The following is a 27997-nucleotide window of genomic DNA, read 5'->3' as shown; positions in this document are numbered from 1 at the left end:
AAGAGTCTGAATCTCGGGGTTCGTGGGGCAATAAAATGGGCAACAGGACTCGTTATCGACTGTACAAATAACAATATAAACAAGTTTTAATATGTGATGATGTTATTTTTTTCTGCTGTTGACCTTTAAGGTACAAGTAAGACATTTGCATATGAAAAGCAGCTGTATTTATGATGAGACAAGCTCTATAACACACTGTGGCAGTACAATAACATATACTTTGGTAACAAACTTATAATTACCGAGTTCACATTGGGCGAGTAACCTCATGTAATCTGCAGTACAGTATTAAATATTCCCAAAGGACCTTTGCTTCCTAAAGGTTTGCTGTACACAGAAACAGTAATTTTATAAATATTTTTACAAAAGATGTATTTGGAGTTACAATTGCACATGTATTTTTTATGTCACTTTTTACTTTCTGAATTATTTTTGGAATGTACAGAAGGGAGAGGCCACTACTAGTCCCCAAGGAAAATACTTACTGCAGATAATCAATATTTCTGCATGTGAAAAACATGCCTTTACAAGACGCTATCAATTTCAGTAAGAAAAATCACCGAGTTCTCAAAAAAAACTTGAACAACGGAAAATATTGTTGCTTGGTTCATGCAAATGAAACTACTGCATTGCACAGTAATTAATTCAATACATATCAAATAGACTAAAACTAATAAATACAAAACTTTTGTTGCTTTAAAACAATATCTACTATTGCTTCTACAACACATGATACATAAGGTAGACAAACCGCTGGTTCACACAATAGACCATTTCTTTACACAAAATAACGAACTTACAAGATATGTAAACATGAAATTAATAAAGACTGGAGAGGTTAGGAGACATAGTTGAGAAATAATCTTTGAACTGTTGTTTAGTAGTTGTGTGTGAAATAGATAGATGTACAGTATTATCTTAGCATTGTACTGTCACAAACAGCTATGTATAAGACGTGAACCTACTGTACCTACAAGTGTATTCAGACATCTACTGTATTTTCCTAGATGACGTTTGGTATTGTGACTCACGGCTGGTCTGGCTGTGACATAATGTAACCGAGGGTGTGAGATCATACACTGTACTGTGGCTAAAAGTCACCAGTAACTATTCCAATGTAGGATCATTTACCGAATGCTGTTATATATATACACGTAGTGTATCGCCGTGTAAATTGTAATTCTTCAGTTATATAACAAGACATATTGGCATAAATTTTAAATGTTGCTTCTGAATGAGGCACAACTGAATACGACGAGAATAATGACTACAAGTTGGTAAAAAAAAACAATTTACAATTTCATCCGAGTTTGAAGTAGAAATGACATTCTCAAAATGATCACATAAAAGGATGGATGTCAAATTCATACTGAATTAAGGGTGTATTAGCAATAACATGTGCTCATTCTAACAACTTTACTTTGTCTTAATATAATGCAATTGTACCCTGTATTGACAACATATATGAAACATGTATTGTGAAGGTGGTATAAGGCAAGTCAATAAACAATATAGTGATTTTTGGCTTACCTTAAACACTCAAAAATTTAATCTACATTTTTTAATTACAGATAAACAAACTTGCTTTAACTTATGAATGCAATGACTCAATTCCTTTAAGAAATTACCCAACTGATGCAACAGAATATGATCTTTACTATACTAAGCGATGCACCAAATGTGTCTGACTGGTTCTCGTACACCTTCTCAATACATAATGAGGACTCCATGATTATGTCTCCTAAACTACCACACCTCTAAATTCACTCTCATGTTTCTATGACATCTAAGAAGTATTGGGGGACCTGGTTTACAGATCTCCTCAACTACATGGCACAAAAGAAAGATATTATACCTGTTTGCCATTAGTACCAAAATATACAGAAACAATGCTTACTTGTCTCTTTAAATACACAAAATTCTGTGGCTTATACAGAAGCTTTACTATATATCACAACACACAGAAGTTAATATCACAGAAAACTAATAAACATGGCACAAATCAGCAGCAAGGAAAAATAGACTACTCAGTATAGTTTCTCAAAATTCTAGATGAACTTTTATATGTTTCTAAATTTCACGGCCAACTGAAAACCTGAGAGAAATCACTCTCATAAAGGCAGTTATATTTCCCATACATTTACCACCATTATGCAAAGCGATGCACAACTAGTCCTATGCACTTTAATCCCTGCCTAAAAGAAAAAATAAATAAATAAATTAACTGTGCTTGCAACTTCATAATAATCATGTTTCAATCAAGTCTTTCTCCCTATTAAAAACTATGCAGTCACAAAACATATTAGCTATGACAATACTAAAAAAAGTTTTCCATTTCCTCTAGTCATTCTCAGGCATCAGACTTCAATCACAAGGCAGACATTGTACAGATTCCCATTTACATATTCTAATACACTTCGTAGTAAAAATATCTCCCAGGTTATATTTTACATAACTTATTTAAACAATTTACTACTACTGCTCATGCTTTAATACAAGTCACAGGTTATTAGAAGAACATCAGTCATTGTCAAAAGATGCAAGAAATGATATGACTTTGGTTTCAATATTCAACATGCAGTATACAGCACAGTAGTATAATACAAGTATTTTATGAAAAAATATGACCAACTAAAAAGTAGATATCTTTTAATATCTTGAAATATGGTACGTATATGTTCCTAAAATTTATATCTTCAACCATCCATTAAAAATTATGAATGTTATTACGTGTTAAAATAACTCCTCCTTTATGGTCTAAGACTAATATTAGGATAGAGTATATCAGCAATTATTTAAATATCAATGATTTTACTAAATTTATTGATTTTGAGTAGTGACTTAATAAACATGTAATTATCGGGTATTTTTTTTTTTTTTTTATTTATCATTTTACCACTTATCAGCTTACAAGCCATTCAGTTGGTTGGTTTATCCAGTGATAGTACAGGAGGAAACCTGTGATGTTTGGTAGTGAGGGTCACACTAGATAACACCCTTTCATGTGTCCGGGCCAAGCGGGACTCGAACCCTAAATATATTAGTGAGAGATACGTGTGTTACTAAATCACAGGATAAAATATTAGGGTCGTTAATTGAACACCAGAATTGATCACAATATTTACCAGTACAGTGTTAAATATCAAGAGAATATGTACCAAAACAAAGTCCCACGGACCCACTATGTATCTGGAGGAGGCTGAAACTGACAATGAAAATGTTAGTCAGCTAAGTAGATTGGCTGGCCTGAGAGAGACAGAAAGACAGACTTATGAAGAAACCATCATACACATACAGACATACAAACACAATCAAGGACACACACAGCATATGGTAATTATTTGCTCATGTACACACACACACATACACACATGGTACTTACTTATGCACACTTCCACACACAATTGGTTTTCTTGCATGTAATCCACATTCACTCCACAGCACTAGACACAGGTGTCTTTAAATTGGAAGCATGTAAGCAAACAGCAGTGTTGATTAGCTAGTTTCATTATTGAAATAAGTAACTACTAACAAACAAATGCCAAGGTAGGCATAGATTATGGATTCACATTTTCTATGGATAGGAAGGCAGAATATTTAAAGTATGGGAAAACTGTCAGCTTGCATAAAGCAGAGAATATCATTTATTATCTAGATTAAATTTTTTCACATTAAAAAACTTTACCCTAAAATGTGAAACTTCAAAAGTATTTTGCTTTTCGACATCCTTTCTTTGTTATAATTCTATTACCATTCAGCTGTGAATGTCATAATCACAGTACCATTTGATACAAAAAACTATTGCATCAAATCCAAAATATATATTATCATCTTTTGCAAAATGTTATGTCTGCATCCTTTACTGTATATCATAGTACAGTACAGAGATGCTCAAACAAAACCATTATTTGTCTGCACTTCAGTACAGGTACAGTAATGTACAGTAGTATACTGTATATGGAAAATCTGGAACTTGAAACATTATACTGTATTCTGCGACTCTAAAATCATGGACAATTAAGAACAGATATCCTAGCTCTACTAATATCAGAAAATGGATTATTTCTTAATAAACAATGGTTCATTATACTGCATCTGATCCATCTCTTGCTGATCAGGGATAAGGTAACAGCCACACCTCCACTAAAACAAAAGGTGTGGTGAATTCCAACCTCAAAACAAAACCCCCCCAAAACATATAAACGTTTCTTTAACATTCCTTCAACTCAAAAGGCTGACCATTCTACTTAATATTTCTACAATACTGTACAAAGGATCACTTGAATTTCCACATCACAAAGACACAACATTCATTATTACAAGTGAAATAACCAAGTTCTTAAGAGTTTCCAATCAGTAATGTACACACACACACACACCTGTATACTGTAGTGTATATATCTCAGTTATATTTCAAATCAAAAAGTGTGAAGTACTACAAGAGCAATGTAGACAAAAGTATAATGAGCCACTCAACAATAATGAAAAGAAACAGTGAATGTTAATGTATGTCATGAGAAATGGTATGAGTTATGAGTGTACAGAAGTGAGAATGATGTGATTTTTGTAATATTTCTTCTTGAGTTGTATGAAAGTGTCTAGCCTAACATGCTATGATTCAATATACCGGTATGAGAAACATAACAAACTAGTCGAGAACAGAACTCCTGTAAATTGTTTTGCTGCTCCACGACCCCTGAGATTCAGACTCGTGAATCCGAAGCATTTATGGATAGAATAATGAGAATAATGCATCGGTGTCTACTGTTTCGGATTCACGAGTCTGAATCTCAGGGTTCGTGGAGCAACAAAAGAATCGACAGGACTTTTGTTCTCAACTATACAAATAACAATAAATAAGTTTTAATATATGATGATGAATGCAGAGTGACGCTTCAGAATGGATCATGGCACCGTTCAGGTACATTCTTGAGCGAATAATGTAAAGAAAGGTGAAGAGAAGCAACGAACAGCTGTGAAGAGATAACTACTGTACACTGGTCGTCCACGTACTGTACACCATACACGACTTCCTGCACTGAACAAGGCGATACAATATATGCCAAGTCTCCCCACATAGTTCGCAACTTAAAATTTCAAGTTCCAACAGCATTCATTTACGAGTTCTACATTATGATTCTGTTGGTACATGAATAGTCATTCTTTATTTACACTGAGAAAATACCGGTAAATGTCTTGGGCAGTAATGCAATAGAGACAAAGACCAAAGACCTTTCATAGTTTTAACTCACCTGAAGAGTCACCCCTCCCCAGATCAATCAGCCTGAAGTTTAACCACCCCCAAAACTATCTGGATGGGGGGCTAATCTTCAAGTGATCCATAAAGGCTAAAATTACGAATAGTCTCGATCTCAACTACTGTACTGTACATGATTGGTCTTGGCAAACACTTCAGGTAGTAGGAGCGGAGAATGACAAGTGAGGTGAAGGATATAAACAGGGGAAGCAGTAACAGATAAACAAATAAAATATAAATTTTTTTGAAAGATGTAAATTTCTGAATGCCAAAGTTTTAACCCTTAAACGGCAGCCATCATCAGTGAATCTTAGCTGTAGGGACGGCGGCTAACATCAGTGGATGTTTCGTGCTCCTTATGCATGTTCCATTTTTTATTGCGCATATGGGGTGGAGTAGAGAATCTTTAGCTGCTGTTTAAGGGCCAAGAAAAGAGTAAATTACTTTTGAATACAGTCAACAATATCAAGGAGTTTGTAAAGCATGACTTATCAAATAACTCTAAATACTGTAAAAGGATTAAACCAAAAAGAATTCAAATCTGAGGCGAACAATTTAATAACCTGCAGACTAAACCTATGAAGAGGATCAACATCTACTGGGACACAAGAGGAAACCTTTACTCCTACACCTGAAGGACTGAACTTATAACTCAACCGCAGCCAATCAATTTACTGCACCAATGGGACAGCTTCCATATTAACATCATCATCAACTGCATTTAGAGAGCTACATGACAACAAATTGAATATTAAATTGAAGAGATGAACCCTTCTCGTAGCTGTAGAGATGTAAAATACCTTAACCCCCTAGTGCATGGGCGCCTTTCTGAGCTGAATCGTCAGGCATTTGCCAATTAAAATATTAAAAGTGGCGTCCCCCATACTGAAGAGGTTAAGTAGATTACACCATGTACAAGTAGATAAAGAAAGAACATTAAGACAGTTAAAAGGAAACAATACACAAAATATATCAATAAAAACAGGACCTATGTTTGGAAACGAGGCCACATATATCACTGTTTTAAATGCAGGAAGCAGCAGCAGACCGTACGCGATACACCAGTAATTTATAACACTCATACAGAACTGAATATCATTACTGAAGTACTCAAGCACTTGGTATTTACACTTTTTAGAATCTCAGCTCCCTGGGACGGATTTGGACCTCTTTTTATTTTTAATCGAGTCATCGTCACTGATTAAAAAAGAAAGAAAGATGTAAACCAATTAATTAAAAATTTCTATGATAAATAAAAGCGGACTATTTCACTACCCATTCCATTAAGTAATTCACCCATTTCTTTCAAGTGAGAAGGTGTACGCTACTCTAGGAGTGTCACTGCAGTGCGACCATTCTTTAAGTAATAGAGCAATACCCCAACTCCCTCCTTAAGTACAAAGAGAGGATTGCTACCCAGCACCAGTGAGTACCTTTAATATTCATCCCAACTTCACAAAAAGAAATTATGCATGTGAGGTATATAGAAGAACAAGGGCATATATGTGAATATCTCAACTCGGCTAAATTTTCAGACTGTACTGCATGTTTTCTTAGAGGGATTGTACCATGCTGGAGGAATACCTAAATTGCCTGACATCATTATCAGACAGAGGAACGCCGGGACTACTGACTGACATAAAAATAGGAAACTGAATAACCCGGTGATATGCCCTTGTTATTCTATATGCCTCATATGAGCTACATTACATGGAAGGAAATAATTCATATTCCTCTCCTTTTTAAACATCAAAATGCTCTGATTGGAATGTTAAGTAGACACAAGCTACACCAACAGCTTCCTTTGTCAGTGTAATGCATAAAACATTCTTTTAAAACCCAAGGAAAGTCACTGTTTATGACCAAAATATATGCTGAACTTAAGTGCAGTACCAATATAAATATGGTCCAAAGAGACTATTTGAACAGCTTCCCCTGAAGTTAGTTGGTTCACATTTAACAACAGTAACAGTGTCTATACTAATCTTCTATAACTGAATAGCCAGCCTTCAATACTTGGCTGTAACACTACTACAACTCCCAGTTAATCTTGATATAAACCAAATGTGCTACAACAGTGATACTAACCAGTATACATTATTAAACTACAGATATACCTCAGAAATATGCAAATACATGATACTGCTATCAAACTACAACAATCTTTTATCTCATAAAACTGTGAATATATGTGGACTACCACACCTAACAACCGGGAACTTGGTACACTACTCATATGAAATATAAAATAATCATAAGATTTTACATTTTGCAACAAGTTTGCTCTATAAAGTTCACATATATGAAGATTTGCAATGATATTACATGATTACACAGAGGAAAGACTGTCGTCCCAGACTATGGCACAACTACCTCTCTTATCTCTTACTTTAAAAAATTAGCACTTTGGTGTCTAAAAGAGATTGGGAACAAAACCATTTTGTAATATTTTACCCATTAATATAATATGCAGCATAAATATTCTAAAGTTTTCTATATGCATGCACTAACCCTCTTGTGAATAAATAAAATTGTCATTAACCAGAATCTGGCCAAGAAAGTTAAATTGTATAAGTGGTACAGCAAAAAAACCTGACCACAACTATGTTCTCTGAGGACAGTGATGCTGCTGTTGCTGTATTAGTTAACTGCTGAACATGATTAAAAACCTTCAGTCCTCCTTCAATTTATACATTTAAAATTCCGTGAAAAGAAACCTGATTACCATAGCCAGATGAAGTTTAATTTAACATATTTTCCAAAACAAGTTAAATATGCTAAAACTGTACAGTATTGTGCACATCCTTCTACTGCACTTGTAGCTAACTGAGATAATGTCTAGGCACTGATCATGGTGTACTAGCATAACCAATATAACCATTCTTCAATAAATAAATAATATAATTTTCATCATAAATAGACAATAACTTACCTAATATTGATCACACTACTGGTAGGAAGTTAGTTCAGAGCTGCTCTTAATTAACAACTCCTCTTATTCAAGTAACTTTGTAATATAAAATGACACAAATAAATGACCATCCTTTACAAATACCTGTAATGCTTTAACAATAACACTAACCAAGTTTAACATATAAATAATATGCAAATACCAGTGAACCTTGACTACATACCTAACTATCAATTTCTTCAGAGTACCATGTCTAATACAGTAGTACTATATTTTGAGATAAAAATATAAAATATAATTACAAATGAACCTTGACTGTGTGCATCACTGTAAGTCTTTTAGTATTTTGCAAAATTTTGGAATAAATGCCTTTAAACATTTACCTTTATATCAGGATACCCAATGGTCTTGGCCTGTTGGACGATGAGGACCTCTGAAGCAAGTACTGTACATAGTCTGAAGAGGTTAAAACATTCTACCCCTATAGGAGAACCTGTAATGAACATAGATAAATCAATGCAATCACAGGTGAATTTTGTTTACAAATTTTACCCTTCTTTTGTGGTATAAAACTCGTATCTGACACCACCAGTCAACAAGTGGACAATGAATTTCCCTCACATGCAAAGTTCATCTCTTAATTCTAACAGGAAAAAAATATACGTTGATGCCCCATTCAGCTCTACCAACTATCTCCTTCAAGAAGTTATGGCTCACTGGTCCCTCAGAGGAACTTGATGTACAGTATTGTAATGGTAGTACAGTATAAGAACTACCCAGGGCCCCAAACATGTAGAAATGAGGACATGGAACATGGGTTAGTCAATTGCTGTATCTCTGACTGGCTTCTGGCTGAAAGTGTCATTCATGTTTGGTGGAAATGTGACCTTGAAAATGGGTCAATGTTGCTTATTGTTAATTACATCATGACCTATTGTGGTGACCCTGTGACCTTTAGAAATACATTAAAATTATTCACCTTCAATAAGCTAACACACGTACACATGAGTACATGTTTAATCTATTAACAATGGGGCCAATTCATGATTCTAAATTTTATCATACAGTATTTGTACTAAATTAAATGCAATGGAAATATGATACAATATCCATTCAGTAAATTGCATTGCTGACTATTGCATGATTATCAAGTGATAACTACACTTCAATAAAAACTACTATAGAGTATTATAGATTATGAAATGCAGAATCAACATCTGCAGTGGCGACGAATTGAGCAGAATTTGCCAGTTACTTTTCCGGATATTTCTTCCAATTCAGAATATTATTAATTATTAGACATTTTAATACTACTGTTCCAAATCCAAAGGAACTCTGAATGTGAGAATACTGAATTGTGGAGGGATTACTGTAAGTGTAAGAGGCTGTTGTTATACACAGTCAGTCAAGTCTCATCTGTAATAATACTGATAAATTCTGATGATTAAACAATAACTCCCAAATTTCAAATCGCTCTTACATACCTCATAAACTGATACAGTACCGAGTATGAAGCACAAAATCCCATTTTATGGTCAAGGGGAAGAGACAAGTGACCCGTGAGACCCCCCCACTAGAACATCCCCCTGGCTGAGTCTGTCATGTCTAGGGGCCTCTCTATATTATAACTGCAGACATCTTTTCTGTTAGTTCAGTGTAAATTGCTACTTGTCCAATTGAACTGTGACTTATGAAGCAGTCTCCAACAGCACTCCAGTGGTTGCTTCAAGAGCCAGCAAGCCATAAGGTAAAGTGGAATGAAACCTGCAAACAATTCATTCTTAGTTCAAACTCCAAAGCCATAAACATGTGTTGTACAACTTAGAACCTCAAAGTGTTACAATTTCCTTCTAATAAGGGAACTCACAAAGGGCTGAGAGAGGCAGTGGCTAAATGCAAGACAAATACCAAGTATAATGGGAGGGAGGGAGACACAGCCCATTACCAAATAAAATTTCCAATAACAATATTGCCAGCCTAAGCTAATGTCTATGGCACCACTAAACATATTACACATAAGAAAACTCAGCCCTACAATTGACTCCTCACCAACTCACTCGGGTCACACACAAAGAAAAAAATAACACTCTCACAGCACTTAAAACTAACCACAAAACAACACTCACACCATAAAAATAATGTGCTTGTAAAAAAAGGGTTTTATAGGTGAGACTGATATACCAACATATGATAAATGGCACTTATCTTTAGTGTTTCACAAGGAGCATGGTAGAACACAAACAACCCACACTGACAGTAGGTCAAAACTGTAGCAGGAAATGTGAGATTCTTAAGTGTGGAACTCATATTTATGGCTGTGGAGTTTGAGCCATGAGTGAACCACCTGAGGGTTCATCATGGTGTATCTTATGGTTTACTGTACTGCCTTCCTTAGCACCCACTGAACCAATCTTGGGGTTTACTTCTAAAACTCAGATCCAACTGAGCAAGCACTTGCCAACAGAACAGTGTCCCTGTTGCTGAAATGCAGGCAGCTGGACAAGAGTGTTCTAGTGGAGGAACCTGGCAGGTCACCTGTTGAATGACCCATAAAAAGTATACATAATGACTAATAGAACAGTACTATCATAAAATAACACACAAACACTACAGCTAACCTTTTAAAAACTCATTACCTAAATGGTGATATTTGGCAATACAATATAACTACAATAATAGCATCATGACACTTTGGTCAAATAAGTCGTCCTACAATACACTATGATACATTTGAGCAGACATACAATGAAAAATATATTTCTTTAACTTACAAGAGAGCAGTTCAAGAAAAATTTAATTTCCTGTTATTTTGTTAACATCATTGTTCTTGATTAAAATACACAAAAAATATCTAAATATCAAAGTATTTATCCAGGATCCCCACCAACAGTGAAGCTCAGCAGAGAGCACTGTGATCAAATAGCCTTTATCAGAACATAATTTTCCCCATGGCATTAATCAATCAAATACATTTGACCATTTGCTCCAGCAGTAAACTGATCCAGGTAACAGCTATAAATTTAGTTTTTAACACTGTTCCTGACAATGACTTGGCAGGAACTTCACCTCTCCACTTGACAGATTCTTAAAATTTTCCACCAATTTCATTAGTTGATTAGACAAGAAAACAATGGGTGATATTTTGCTTCTGTCAAGAAGACATCATTTTGGTTTGGACTAACCTTATACTTCTAGCTAAAGACTAGTCAAATGAAACACCAGTAAACACATTTTTCATCTCCAGTTAACAAGTTTTCCCCTGCAATTATCACATTGAAGGGTCTCTCAACATCTTGGCTAAAATAATATCAACACTGAGACAGCAAAAGTTTGTACAGCCAAGAGGAATATTTCCGACTGCATTACTGTAACTTGGAATCTGTGACTTGGTACCTACACTGTGAAATGCAATATACCTAAACCTTTCCTATGGTGAACAACACAAGTCAATTGAGCAGAATAGATAGAAGAGAAAATATTACAAAAATATGAGTATTATAAGTACAGTATACTGTACAAACAATGAACTGGCGAGAATTATTAAGAATAGAGAGATCATAGGGCAATGATGATGACCTCTAGGGGTTGAAAACCATTTAAGAGAAAAATGGTAGATACTGTAATACTCAAACAGATAAGGAGTGAAAGTCAATATACTGTATACACGCACACTGCACTAAGACCAATTTAATACTTGCATTAAATAACTTTACCACAATTTATAATCTATTTAGTATGCAACTGTTACACAACGAAACTTGGAGTTGCAGTGTACAGTATAGCAGCAAGTATAATAGATGGCTTGTAAGTTCATAAATAAAATCTAAAACACATATGTTGAACTAGTTTTAGCTCAGTTACCCTCAGTACAAACTTATCAATATTACTTTCACAGAATGATTTGTTTATATTTAAAATTTTCTATGGTTACACTATTTGGTGCTGCATAATTAGTGGCAACCTCTCAGAAATTCCAGAAAGGGAAATTATTAAGACATTGTAAAGTGTATGAGGTGGTGAAAGGAAAGGTAGAGGGTTTATAATGTGGAATTGTGGAATATTTGTAGTTAAAATGGTGCGGACAAGTGAGAAGGATGGATAAGGAGAGTGTCAAGAGGTTGTACAAGGAAACTATTGAAGGTGTACTGGAAAGAGCAAGATAGAAAGGTGGACCAACGCTTGAAGGAGAAGGGATAAAGGCAACAGAGGAGACAGGTAAGGTGGGCTGGAGGTTCTTAAGTAACCAGATCATCCCTGGAAGAGTGAGGTGCAATACTGTAAACAAAGAGGCTTTATAAATAACTGAGCAATATGTGTTACACTGCAAGGTCATGACTGAGAGCTGATAACAATCCAACAAACTTATAACCTTTCATTGGCTTTAATCTCAATACTGATACAGTATTTATTCAATGATATGAGCCGAATGGTTAGAACTACACTCAACTGGGAATATAAAGTAATGGATACAGTATTAGTTAACCAGTAAACAAATTCCACAGTATGTTTTTCTTTTTGTTTAAGTAATTGTGTTTGGTGATTATCCCTTAGGCTCACCTCCACATATCTACGGAAGAAAGCAGTGATAGTGTACTTTAATGCTCACTTTAACTTGTCCCAATGAAACAAATGATCATAGTGTACAGCCAGCCAAGTGGGCACTAAGACAAGATGTTCTCGTGTATGGAGACATCTGGAACCTGTGTGTGTTTACTACGGCGGGGCTTCCACATGTCTGCATACTCCAGAATATTTTGTTGCAGTTTCCATTTGGCTGACTGTACAGTATCTATAAGCTGTACTGAGGGTTTAGCAACATGTTCACATGATATTTTTATTATGAAAGTATTTTACACATTTTATATATATTAAAAAACAATTGTGGTACTGCAAATATACAGCACTGTACATAGGAATAACCATAGTTATATTCTCCATACAACTATGAAGTACTGTGATATTCAATTATTGTCAAAAGTTCACTTCAAAATCTGTGGTTTAATAAGTTGTACCATATTACAAATAGTCAGGTATCGCTTTTTTAAATACTGAAAATAATGAGGTGCTCTAAGAGGATGCTTTCATCTTTTATGACAAAGAATTAACGTAGTTTATGAGTGACTTTATCAATATGTAAAGTATAATTTATTCTTTTTAATAAATGAAATAAAATTAATTTGCAGGGCCACCATAGTCCTAAAGAAAGTAATACAGTAATATTAAAATAAAAGTACTGTATGTGCCTGATCTACTGTACTATAGAATGCAATGCACACCCAGAACTGATGACTTTAGCTGATTCTACCTATTGTCAATATCAAATAATTCTTTTGCGGATGCCATAATCATAATGGCAGTTTTAAAACATATTTCCTTAAACACTGGTAAGATAAGTAGCGCCCAATAAACACTTGTAACAGATTCCTGATATGGTGGTACAGAATGCTGCCATATCTCACTGAGAAAGGCGAGTTTGTGTCAAGAGTTGAGTTTCATATGACATCTAGCCAGTCAGCGGGTGAAGGTCAACTCTTACCCGTTCGTTTATGCTACCCATACTAACGCTCGGGAAGAAACCGCCTTTTGGTAGCGCAACTTCCCGTCGACCAATCATTTGCCCATTTCGTGTAAAGAATACCTGAAAAAATATATTAATATATAAATAACTAATCTAGCAATCAATAAAATATCATAATTTTCTCTCTAAGTAGTGCATTACACAAAAACAAACGTACTGTATAATCATATACAAGTACCCACAAAAGTAAGAAAATCTGTGAGGTCAAGAGGGTGGTAGACCTTTACACACAGATGGTTCTAAACCTATGGAATGGTCTACCAGCCCGAGCTGTGGAATCAAGAACAGTGCTGGACTTCAAAATAGTCATTGACGAAATTTTCAAGAACAACGGAGGGATCCTACACAAGCCACTGGTCTCCTTCCCCTGGCATGGTCACCTCTAGTGGGTGGCCATTAGGTAAATAAGGTAGATTAAGGTGATGACTACAACCAGCATTACAAATGTATTGGCCACTGACAGAAAGCTGAACATTTGAAAGACTATAAAGGAATCCAACCTGAACTTTTCCTCCAACAGGATGTTGATGTGATGGTTGTAAGGAATCATCCTCTTCCTCCTCCTCCTCTTCCTCTTCTTCTTCATCATCATCTTCGTCAGAATCAGTAGGAAGGATGTGGGTGTGGTGTAGGCGGTGACGGTGGGGATAGTGAGGTGAGAGAGGTGGTGGCGGTGCAGGTTGCTGGTACTGCAGTAGGTGTTCCAACAGGTCGTCACACTCCAGTGGCTCCGGGCTCTCCTCTTCCATACTCCCCCCTTCACTGTACAGGGGTGAAAAAGACTGATTATGCGAGACGGTAAAGTTTGATTGTAAGATGAGGAATTAGTGGGTGGTATGGATATCTTAATTCATCAGTACAATTTCTTACAACATATTACATAAATTTTTTTGGTAATTTACTTCGTTAGTTTATCATTTAAAATCTTATTGCTTGATTTTCTACTTTATTGGAGGGAGGTGGATTCACAAAGATTATACATGTTAATTTTGTATACAGTACTGACTAATGTTAACAGACCATACAGAGTAATGCATTTAGTTAAAGTATTCTCAGTACAGTATCATTTAAAGTTAATTCTTGGTATGTTATTTTTGCTTTTTATCTTACATCAGCTAGTTAGGTGAGTCAGTTATGAGAGAAATTCAAGGTATTTTACTGTATCCTGTTATGATCCTATGAAAATCTACTCAACATGATGCACTGTCCTGTTCAACACAACACTGTCTTATTGCATGGTTCCTGTCTACTTCTGGGTTCCTTGTTCTAACATATTTTTACTAGCATTTGTGTTTCTCTCTGACAGCTTGAAGTAGTTTTTTCGCATCTAATCAAGTATAGCATTATTCCTGGTGCTGCAATCTTACTTTATATGAATAAAATTTAGTTGATCCAAACTGCTGTGTCCAGATATTTCACTTTGCTTCAACATCATCTACATGTACACTTTTTTCTAATGGTACTGTCTGTCATGTCTTGCCAGCAACCTACTAGGGCACATTAAGGCATCTCAAACAACATGACCAACTGTATATACAATGAGGTACTTATTTTCCTCGGTGAAAACATACATGTCCAGATTTTCCTATCGTAGTTACAAACGTCCAATTATTTGCCTATCGTAGTTACAAAAGTCCATTTATTTACTTATCGCAGTTACAAACGTCGAATTATTTACCTATCGTAGCTACAAACGTCCAATTATTTACCTATCGTAGTTACAAAAGTCCATTTATTTACCTATCGCAGTTACAAAAGTCCAATTATTTACCTATCGTAGCTACAAATGTCCAATTATTTACCTATCGTAGTTACAAACGTCCAATTATTTACCTATCGTAGTTACAAAAGTCCATTTATTTACCTATCGCAGTTACAAAAGTCCAATTATTTACCTATCGTAGTTACAAAAGTCCAATTATTTTCCTATCGTTAGTTTATTTACAACGTACAAACGTCCAATTAAAAGTCCATTTATTTACTAACGTAGCGTAATTATTTACCTAAAGTTACGTCCATTTATTTACCTATCGTAGTTACAAAAGTCCAATTATTTTCCTATCGTAGTTACAAACGTCCAATTATTTACCTAACGTAGCTACAAACGTCCAATTATTTACCTATCGTAGTTACAAAAGTCCATTTATTTACCTATCGCAGTTACAAAAGTCCAATTATTTACCTATCGTAGTTACAAAAGTCCAATTATTTTCCTATCGTAGTTACAAACGTCCAATTATTTACCTATCGTAGCTACAAACGTCAAATTATTTACCTATTGTAGTCACAAACGTCCAATTATTTACCTATCGTAGTTACAAACGTCCAATTATTTACCTATCGTAGTTACAAACGTCAAATTATTTACCTATCGTAGTTACAAAAGTCCATTTATTTACCTAACGTAGTTACAAACGTCCAATTATTTACCTATCGCAGTTACAAACGTCCAATTATTTACCTATCGTAGTTACAAACGTCCAATTATTTACCTATCGTAGTTACAAACGTCCAATTATTTACCTATCGCAGTTACAAACGTCCAATTATTTACCTATCGTAGTTACAAAAGTCCATTTATTTACCTATCGTAGTTACAAACGTCCAATTATTTACCTATCGTAGTTACAAACGTCCAATTATTTACCTATCGTTACAAAAGTCCAATTATTTACCTATCGTAGTTACAAACGTCCAATTATTTACCTATCAGTTACAAACGTCCAATTATTTACCTATCGTAGTTACAAAAGTCCATTTATTTACCTATAACAAAAGTCCATTTATTTACCGTAGTCGTAGTCAAACGTCCAATTATTTACCTATCGCTAGTTAATTATTTACACAAAAGTCCATTTATTTACCTATCCAATTACCTTTTACAAACGTCCAATTATTTACCTATCGTAGTTACAAACGTCCAATTATTTACCTATCGCAGTTACAAACGTCCAATTATTTACCTATCGTAGTTACAAAAGTCCATTTATTTACCTATCGTAGTTACAAACGTCCAATTATTTACCTATCGCAGTTACAAACGTCCAATTATTTACCTATCGCAGTTACAAACGTCCAATTATTTACCTATCGTAGTTACAAAAGTCCATTTATTTACCTATCGTAGCTACAAACGTCCAATTATTTACCTATCGTAGTTACAAAAGTCCATTTATTTACCTATCGTAGTTACAAACGTCCAATTATTTACCTATCGCAGTTACAAACGTCCAATTATTTACCTATCGTAGTTACAAACGTCCAATTATTTACCTATCGCAGTTACAAACGTCCAATTATTTACCTATCGTAGTTACAAAAGTCCATTTATTTACCTAACGTAGTTACAAACGTCCAATTATTTTCCTATCGTAGCTACAAACGTCCAATTATTTACCTATCGTAGTTACAAAAGTCCATTTATTTACCTATCGTAGTTACAAACGTCCAATTATTTACCTATCGCAGTTACAAACGTCCAATTATTTACCTATCGTAGTTACAAACGTCCAATTATTTACCTATCGCAGTTACAAAAGTCCAATTATTTACCTATCGTAGTTACAAACGTCCAATTATTTACCTATCGCAGTTACAAACGTCCAATTATTTACCTATCGTAGTTACAAAAGTCCATTTATTTACCTATCGCAGTTACAAACGTCCAATTATTTACCTATCGCAGTTACAAACGTCCAATTATTTACCTATCGTAGTTACAAAAGTCCATTTATTTACCTATCGTAGTTACAAACGTCCAATTATTTACCTAACGTAGCTACAAACGTCCAATTATTTGCCTATCGTAGTTACAAAAGTCCATTTATTTACTTATCGCAGTTACAAATGTCCAATTATTTATCTATCGTAGTTACAAAAGTCCATTTTTTTTCCGTATCGCAGTTACAAAAGTCCAATTATTAACCTATCGTAGTTACAAACGTCCAATTATTTGCCTATCGTAGTTACAAAAGTCCATTTATTTACTTATCGCAGTTACAAATGTCCAATTATTTGCCTATCGCAGTTACAAAAGTCCAATTATTTACCTATCGTAGTTACAAACGTCCAATTATTTGCCTATCATAGTTACAAACGTCCAATTATTTACCTATCGTAGTTACAAACGTCCAATCATTTACCTATCGTAGTTACAAACGTCCAATTATTTGCCTATCGTAGTTACAAAAGTCCAATTATTTACCTATCGTAGTTACAAACGTAATCTCTGGGGAATATAATGCCACATCCCATGACGTCTCCCTTGTGACAGCGCGGCCCAAAGATGGAGCCCATTGAACTGCCGGTGAAGACTCTGCCGTCATCAGCGTGATATGCAATACTCCCTCTGTTCCACCCCGGGTGACTATCTTTTGGGTAATCCTGAAAAGAAACACCCAAAAAGAGGATAATAAGGAACATATCTACCATACCTGTACCTGTAAAGACTAACGGTATATTAGCCGCTTCCTAGTATTAAGGTATAATACAATGAAACTTCTATATAATGGACTTCTCTCTTGGTATAATCCGTTAGATGGGGATTTCACAACTAAAGGACCCTCGATATTATGGACTTTCCTCTCCATATACTGTAGTCCGTTAAACAGAGGTTTCACTGATGAATATACACTCCACCTCAAGTACTAGTCACTGAACATTGAACCTGATGGGGGTCATACTCAAAGGCTTGTAAAACTGCATAGCTCCCAATGTTTAAAAGCTTATCGAGTCTAATGATTCATAGCTGGCAGGTGCTTCCAAGGATGGGAGAAAAAACACCAGCAGTACAGTATTAAAAAATGCTGGTTATCCTTAAAAAAATTATTCTTTTTTATAGTAAGAATGAAAAATTACCTAAAGAAACAGAAACATTACCTAAAGAAACATATCACACCTTTTTCGTTAGTCCGATGGTGATATGGCTTAAGCGTCCCGGGTCAACAATTTCCATTTCGAAGTAGTGCGAGGTTGTGTTAAGCGGAGCACGAGCCTGAGCCAGCCCAACGTCGACGAGACTCTTACCTCGACCACAATACTCCAGCATCTAGCAGAAACACGCAGCAAAGTTTATTTAGTTTAGTTTCCTTTATAGCGTCACATGTGGAGAAATATTTATGATTACGTATATAGTATTAAAATTATGTTAAAGACTCGATGAAGGAATTCAAGTTGAAAAGCCATTTGTATTAAGGTAGATTTGGCATACAATTTACTATACATATGTCTGATAAATAAAACCCTGGCTAGTCAGACGGAATGATCAACTTCCATTTTTGTCATCTTTCTTGTGCAAAGTCTCACAGCGTCCTTTTCAAGTGGTTATTTTTTCATTTCTTAAATCTCATTAGTTTTTCTTTTATTTCTACTGCTCTCCATATTCTCATTTTTTTTATCCTATTCATTTTTATTTAGTTTTTTATGTATGGATTGTAACTTAAGCGTTCTTCATATACTCTTATATCTTAATGTAGACGATGAAGCTACTGGAACACCCCTCACATATAATCCTTAGTGAATATTTAATGAAGTTATAATACTGACTAGGAACATGGACAAACACTATGTAAAATAAAAGAGAGACAAATTAAGAAGAGGAGAGAAAACAACAAAGGTAAGACAGAGTGACGCACACACGCACGCGCACGCACACACACACACGCACACACACACACACACACACTATTCACTTTAAATCATGAATAAGTCTTACCCATACTGTGTGCGAAACCTTACCTGTCCATTTAGCCGAACATCATGTAATCGAAGCCACTCTTCCTCCATGGAGTCAACGGACATGTGGGTATCTTCGTCTGGTGGCCAAAGGAGCTGAGGAGATAGTCTAACCGCATCTCCTGCAGCGGCAAGACCCACACATGGATACAATCCCCCGGGTGGGACGCGCACCATGATTGAGCCAAGCTATGCCAGAGATCAGTAGGAGGTGAATTTTGTGATAGGCTGTACCTTCTTTTAATCCCTTTGTTATGGGGACGTCACTTATAATAGTTTATTCCATCAAAGGCAGCTGATTTTATCCGGCTCAGAGGGGAACCCATACACAAGGGGTTAACTTAACATGACTCATGACATAAATGAAAAAGATAATCCAAATATAAAAGAACATTAAAGTTTGACTATAATTAAGACAGCTATTTACAACAGGCAAATTTTTCTGCCATGACACACAGAAGTTTAGTTTACTAGTGACAGAATAATTTGATCATTAAAATAACTTGAGAGATCTTTCCTTCCCATGTCCCTCTTGATATGACTAACCTTCAGTATTATTGGTCCCACCTCAGTACAATAAGCTGGGGTTGACTAATCTCTTTTTAAGAGATTAACTTACAATGGGGACATATATTCAAGGAATAGGTCAGTCCCACCAATTAATATCTATACTTCATCTGAGTTTTTAACCCATTCACTAAGGGGGACAGCACTTTTTTATATTTGATTAACACCAGATGATTTTATTCAGCACAGATGGGATCCTCTACCCAAGTGATTGATGACTAAATACACTAACACATAGAAGAGTCTTTACTATTAATCAAACATTACTTCACCTAATGAGTGTGACTAATATTGTACAAACAGAAATACATACTGTACCTCTTTTCCATTTTTCGTAAAAAATACTGGGACGGATGAAGGATCACTTTCCAGGGATAACTGATCGTATTTGACGCCACAACCCATCCTGTCCCCGGCACCGCATCTTGGCCCAAATACTACGCCTCTGGGACGAGCTTTGTACAGTCTGGAATACAAAAAAAAAATCATCTCAAAACTGAAAATAATAACTTTGAACAGTAAGTAAAATATGGTTCATACACCCTAGAAGGCAAGTAATGCATATTAGTCTCCTTTTTTACATTCCCTAAAAGGTTGGTCCTGGTGACAATGCTATGTAAGACACTAAACACTGCTTATTTTACTCATGGCCCTTCACTCTCTATATGGGCCACATGCACACTGTAGCATCAATTGGTGGCTGCCGCAAACTCCCGAATCTTATTTTTTTTTTAAATATACAATAGTTACGTTCCATGTATCTCTCTATGTATTTCACATCTTTATCACTAGTTAGGTGTACTTGGAGCCAGTATACATACATCCCTCGCTTAACAAATGGGTTACATTCTTTGAAACCCGTTCGTTAGGTGAATTTTCATATTTCAAATAAAACAAATGGGAAAAAAGGATTCAGTTCCTCAATGACAAGAAAATCCTAATATTATACATCTAAAACATGAAATAGGTTCATGAATAACAAATCATACCTAACTAAGGAAAAATAGTACCAAACTACTGTAATTTACTACCTAACACATTAAAAACTAATAAAATATAGTATAACTTTGGTACATTACGGGAGGGCAGTCAGGGCTCGCCACAAGGGGTGAGGAGGGGTCGGTTGAGTATGGGCCTGACTCAGTGAGATGAGGAGGGCTGTCCACCTCATCACTGCTGTCTGCTAAGGACACCACAGTTACACCAGAGGTGAAAGGAGTGGAAGAAAATTAAATGGTGGAGGGAGTGAAACTAAGTTAAAGATGCAGGAGTTGTCCACAGTTTGATGACAGACCAAGATCTTTCCTGATCTTCGTAAGGCTGTCACCATGTTCATGACACTTTATGAAAAGATGTCACAAATACAGACAGATAAATAATGAGCACTTCTCACATGAAAAATGGTGGAATGAAAGATGCGGGCTGGGGGGAGATGCGGAAAGGAGGGGAGTTTGTTATGATCAGTGAGTGAGAATACGTCTCTATGCACCTCTCCAAGACGCCTGCCTCAGCTGACTCCTGGAGGCAAGCAAATTGAACTTTTGCTCGGATCAAAATTTGTATACCCGGTAAGTAAGGGCTAGGTTCCGTAAAATAAGAAAGAGGTTTTAAATTAGGAAATTTGTGTAAGCAAATTTTCGTGCCTCAAATGTTCATAAAGCGAGGGATATTTGTACTATATGAGATGCTCTGGGTGACAATGAGAGAAAGGACAGATTGGTTTGAGCCTTTTATTTTTTTTTTTTTTTACAAGGAATAGCCCACCCGAGCACAGGTCATCGACCCACAACGGGGCCTGGGGGGCGAAAAAATCAGTAAAAGAAATCTAAAACATAAAAGAAAAATATATTAATTTACATCACAAAGATGCCGGAAAACCAGCTTTTTAAAGTGAGACAGATTGCACAAGTAAGAAAACACAGAAGAAGACAGAGCATTCCACAGTTTGGCTGTGTGAGGAAAGAAGGAGGTACTATAACCGGTTATTCTAGTGTGACCGACATCCACAGAGAAACTGTGGGCACCGCGGGCAAGATTTGTGTTACGAGCCCACGGCCTTGCCGGCGGTACAAAGGATGCCAAATCCACAGAACATTGCCTGTTAAAGTAACTGTAAAAGAGAGAGAGTGAAGCATCATTGCGGCGAAGAGAAAGGGAAGAAAGATTATCAACTAAAGGAGGAGAGTTAATTAGACGAAATGCCTCTGATTCCACCCTATCTAACAGTTGGACAGAAGAGCCACCCGAGATATGAGAGCAGTACTCCAAGTTAGGATGAATGAATCCCTTATATACTTGAAGCAACTGCTCAGAAGTGAAGTAGCTACGGCATCTGTACAACATTCCCAGTTTTCGGGAGGCAGCTTTAGCTGCATCTATCACACCATTATACAGTAATTATTTCATAATTGCTAAACTTTATCTGTATTCTTTAACATTTATTTATTTTTTCGTTGCTTGTCTACTCCTCGCCCAGAGTACCTTACATAATTCAAATAAAACTTTCTCACAACACTGTCTTATTGTTTAGTGTATGTGGCAACAGCTTCATTCATGTTACAGTATAAATAAACTAAAATAGAAAATTATCTGTAAATATTTCATGCAATGCTTTTAGCTCTTTCACGTGATGAGGTGAAGAGGTGGCCATCACAAGAAATGTTTACAGTGTGAACTTCTTCATGTGATGAGAATAACACACAAGAAAAAAAAAGACAGAAAGATGCCTAGAGGTTAATAGGATGTCCTTAACTAATGGAAGAATAAAGAAAATTGCTATATCTATGAGCAGTGGTGGTTAAAAGGATGTCCTTAACCAATGGAAGCTCTTTCTTTCTCACATCTCAATTAACCATTAATTTTCAAGAGCGTAAACAGAAGGCGGTGATACAATTAACAGAAAATGTACAACAAATGTGGTGATTCTTCCTCCTCTTGTATTTCTCCCCAGCTGACATAAGACACAGAGCGAACAGAGGATACACTTACCTGCCGTCGTCAGCATGATACCCGACACTATCTACCGCCCATCCAGGTAACTTGTGTAGAGGATATTTTGCAGAACACAGACCTAAGAGAAAATAATTTGCCAACATGAGTAAGGTTTATCAAGATGACTGCTTCAGTACTGTACTTTTAGCCACCCAAGGTCTACAAATCATGCTTTTTACATCATTTATTTACAGTACAGTATAAGCTTTTGAGGATTTTCTGTTACAGTATCAAGGAATGAAAGTAAACTACACAATATAGTCCAGTGATAAATAATGTGATATGGAGTAGAAAAGACAACACTGATGGCTTTATAAACTAGCGGTACAGTATCTTGACTTACAAATCACAGATATATATTTAAATTTATATCTAACACCATAACAGGTTGATAGCCATTTTCCATGCTTGCTTTAGAAACAAAATGAGTTACATATACTGTTTACTGATTAACTCCAAGATAACTGAGACACAGACACTATTAGATATCAACTAGTTTTAACATCTTAATGAGAAAGACAATACTAACCTAGAGATATTGATCCTTGGACACCCATGTCAAGGATCTCAATCTCAAAGTAACTGTGGTCGGCACATACTGGCACCTCACCAACATACACGCCAACTCTCTCCTCTTCTTCCTCTTCACTATAACTGTTGAATTTGGATAATAATAAGACAAGTCAAAGCAAGTTATAGTGTTGTACTTTCGTTCACATAAGAGATACTATGGTAAATGAGTTTTGGTCAAATATACAGACACAGTACAAGAAAATTCACAAACTTTTTTCTATTTTTATGTAATCTGATCTACACTGTGTGAGACTAGGGTCAGGCCTAATCATCACGGATACTGTAAATAAACTATACTAACTGTATTAAAGTTAAATGGCCTCTTCATTGTTAAGATGATAGTAAGGTAATAACCCTACACTTACATGATACTGAATCAATTAATAGAGAAGTATAATATTTAGAACTTCAGAGCCACATAAATATACAGCAACACAAGGGAGGCATCTTGATCTACAATACCTGCCTCAAATCTTGAACCAACAGAGCACCACATTCTCTGCTAACATGGGAGGCCTTCATTATACAGTATTTTGTTACTTGAAAAAATTCTACATCTCACCCAGTTACTTTGTGTCACCTCCCCAAATAGATTTCACTACATCGTACAGTATATGTACAATCAAAGACAAAAGTCGTGTCACGGCTTTGTCCGAAGATTAAATATAACTCGTGAAACATTATGAGAGCCCCCTACCACAAGGCAGAGAGCACCGAAAGTTTAGCCCTTCAGCATATAATTTCACTAAATTTCATGACACGATTTTTGTCTTTCACTGTACTGTACACTACAGTATTTCGTTTATATAAAGTATAAACTATCAATAAATTTTTTCAAGCAAAATTAAAATTACCAGTTTTCAGATATCATACAGTACTACCATACTGTAGTTCGAAAAATCCATAATTTCTGGGATGCACCTCCTACTATTTTATGCAAGATATTTTGTCTAATACAAGGTCTCATCAAAAAGTATCGTGACATTTAATTTTCGCAAAACTGAAGGTCACATAATTAGTATTTAAATTCATATCTTTCATAGTACAGTAGTCTTCCCCTCCCATTTGTTGAAGCACCTCTGGTAATCTTCTTTTGGGATGGAGTTTAAACCCTGTTTTGTATTCTGTACGATTTGTGCCATTTCCTGAAATCTCTTTCATTTCAGGACGCTTTTCAGCTTACAGTATGGAACAAAACAAAGTCGCTTTGTGCCAAATCCAAAGAATGTGACAAGTGTGGATACAATAGTCAAGAATATTTCCTGAATGAGAGTGCTGAGTGAGACAGCACACTGTCATGGTGCATCTTCCACAAGCCCTACAACCATTTTCCATCCAACTCATAGTGCTTCATTTATTCTAAAATACGTCCCCAATTTTTTTAATAGGACCTAGTATTAGAGGTAGAGTACTGTACTGCCTTAACCCCTTGTGTTTGGGTTCTCCTCTGTGCTGGACAATGTCATCTCCCAACAGGTAAAAAAAATATTAAAAGTGGCGTCCCTGTAGTGAAGGGGTTAATTATGCTTACCTTAAAACATCACCTTCTATGGTTATTCTTTCTGCTCGTACTTTTTGGTTGACACTTTGAACACCAGCAGGATGCCTCTGTCTAACAAAGGGCCACTGTGGACTTAGATTATTGTACATGTCGGCCTCTGAGTCCCCCGCTGGGGCTACGCCAAATAGCTTCTTGAAGAGAACAAAAAGGTTTGGGTGTACACAGCTCAGCATTAGTCTGGCTGCTTCCGGGCCTTCGCACCCCTGCCCTCTGTCTCCGGTATCCAGCTCTCCTTTTTTTTTCAGATCTGATGAAAGAGAAAAAGACATTAATTATTATATACAATTAATAGTGTATCACTGAATCTCTACAAACTCTATGGAGTTTTTAATATTTAGATTTTATATGTAGTGGACTGTATACTTAATTAAGTTAGTACCAAGATTTCTTTAAGAATTTAGTTTTATATCTTAAAACGTTTACTGGAGGGGGGGTTAGGTTAAGGTACGGTAGGGGAGAGCAGGTTAGGTTAGGTTAAGGCAGGGTAGGGGTTAATCTTCAAACGATCTAATTTAACTTTTCAAATTTTCTTCCCTTTGCTTTCTCACCGACACTTCTACACTGTCAACATCAAAAATACTATGCCAGACTACACATACAGACTTGACATTATGCACAGTTGCTTGCACTTATACCTGGTACAGTGGCTGGTACATTTTATTAGATGTGGCAACTATGTGGAACGCTTATCTAGCATCCTTAGCCTGGCTACTATTGCAAGGTTCCTTAGGGCCTTTCTGGGAGTTTTAATATAATGAAAACAAAGTTGCCACATCTCACAAAACATGCCAGCCCCTGTACCAGACATAAGTGCAGGTGAATGTACCCTAATGTAAATCTAATAGGGTTCTAAAGCACAAGAAGAGCCTAAATGACAATATTAAGCAGTGCAGTATTGCCAGTATGATTCTATAGCAATCAGATTAACAGCTGGCAAGGATGTGTTCATTTTGCACTTAGGGACAGCATCTGTACCTGCAGATAAATGCTGTACAACATGGCTGGTTGGCAATGTGTGGTCTAACTATGCTGTATGTTTCCTTTTATATTCTGGTCTGACATCACATCTTACATTAGGTCACTTAAACTTACAGGTACACAGTATTACTAGCCAAGGCCTTCTAATGCTTCACACTTTCATTCTCTCTAGATTAATCACATTACAGACACTCCCTAAGTTATGGAAGACTTGGATTACGGATATCCGAGTTTACGGATACTCAACCATAAGTCGTATTTAAAATGAGCGCCACGTAGTCCCTGGGATGAGTGGGGATATATCCAGCTATACCCCACCTATGAGCTGTATGTTTATGCTATAGTTATTTTTCAACTCGTAATTTCAGGTAGATATATTGTACGTAATTTTTTTTTCCAGTTACACAGACACATACAGTCCTACATAAAGAAAGTACAAAAATAAATCAAATAAATAATTACCACTATCATAAGGTACAATATAAAGTATTTAAGTATCTATGATCTTCCACTGTGAAATTGTGTGGCAAGTGTGTGGAGGTCGAGGTGTTGATGGTGCAACTGCTGTGTTGCCAAGGCGAGCACCAGGGGCGACTACATAACTTGTATAATTTTTGCTTTCTTTATACATCAAATAATGCAATTTATGTCTTTGTTATTGAAGTTTATATACCTACAAATTCTACAATTTTAAGTTGTAATATAACAGTGTACAGTTAAAGCTACTCTTAGGGGTGAATCTAATGACCTGAACAGTCATCATATCTGTAATCCGGGGAGTGGCTGTATTTTCTTCTCTGCCTAAAGCAAAGAGAATAAACTAAAATGATGCAAATTCTCTGAGGTAGTACAAAAAAAATCTTGGAAACCACAAGAATGAACCTAATATAACTATAACAATACTGGGCTCATTTTATTTCTATATATTTTATTTTTCATAATTTTACAATTTATCGGCTTACTAGCTGTTCAGGCAACTGGTCTGTTCTTTGTTACTCTGTCATGACCTTTATTGTCCAGTGTTAGTACTGAAGGAAATTGGAGTATTGTACCTGGAGAAAACCTGCCATCTTTAGTAGTGACACTGGATAACACCCTTCTCACATCTGTCCTGGGCTGGGAGCTGAACCCAAGACTCACTCATGAGATACACACATACATTACCACTTGACCACTTTAAGTCTGTTTAATGGGGAGATTTTAAACTTAATTCCTCCTTGTTCTCCAAATGAATTGACAGTTAATACATGGAGACAAACATGACGAGTGTGTCATTGAGAAATAGTGCCAGAGGTAAATTTGAACTTGTGCCACCAAACCTTCCCCACATTCCCTCCTTTAGCTCTTACCACCAACCTACTTATTTATATAATTGTATCATTATTAACGTATTACCTATTCACATTGACCCATCACCTCCTTAAGTCATTATTTGTTAATTGCTTTTACTGTACAGTACTTTATAACATCGTTTCCGAACAACTTAAATGTTCTTTAACAAGTATCAATCCATAGCTGACGTACCTAGATTAACAGTATAAGCCGGTCAAGATGAGAGAGTGATGCCTGGTACAAACGATGGGTAAATAGCAGCATAAACCCCCTTAAAGGTACAGTCACAGGCTATTGTTTACTGTGGTAGTCTCGCCTTCATGGCCGTCACTGGCGTTACAGAGCAAATAAATGACTTTCTGTTCAGTTACGGGATGTGACATACAGCTACTGATATTATCATGTGTTAATACCTGTTTAGCTTGTTGCTGGATGCTTCTAATGTTGCCAAACAACGCAGTGGGGAATGAGATCGAAGCAGTGGGTGTGTAAGGCGCCGCGCCATCTGCGCAGGCG

The 27997-nt window shown here is 36.0% G+C and overlaps 1 protein-coding gene across 1 annotated transcript; it reads right to left on the bottom strand.

Annotated features, from left to right (window-relative positions):
• Positions 1-150: 150 nt before the first annotated feature.
• LOC121876922 (SPRY domain-containing protein 3-like) lies at positions 151-27997 on the bottom strand. The gene is made up of 10 exons (XM_042382485.1): positions 27895-27997; positions 25142-25418; positions 23567-23691; positions 23035-23116; positions 20365-20512; positions 19483-19668; positions 18644-18793; positions 17951-18129; positions 14247-14508; positions 151-13806 (listed from the first exon to the last, which is right to left on the bottom strand). The coding sequence occupies exons 2-10, from the start codon at positions 25342-25344 to the stop codon at positions 13672-13674; spliced, it is 1470 nt and encodes a 489-aa protein (XP_042238419.1). The 5' UTR covers positions 25345-25418; positions 27895-27997; the 3' UTR covers positions 151-13671.

The sequence above is a fragment of the Homarus americanus genome, unplaced genomic scaffold (assembly GCF_018991925.1).
Source record: "Homarus americanus isolate GMGI-L3 unplaced genomic scaffold, GMGI_Hamer_2.0 scaffold10478, whole genome shotgun sequence".
Lineage (NCBI taxonomy): Eukaryota > Metazoa > Arthropoda > Malacostraca > Decapoda > Nephropidae > Homarus > Homarus americanus.
Note: the sequence above shows the minus strand (reverse complement) of the source record. Positions and strands in the feature narration are given on the sequence as shown.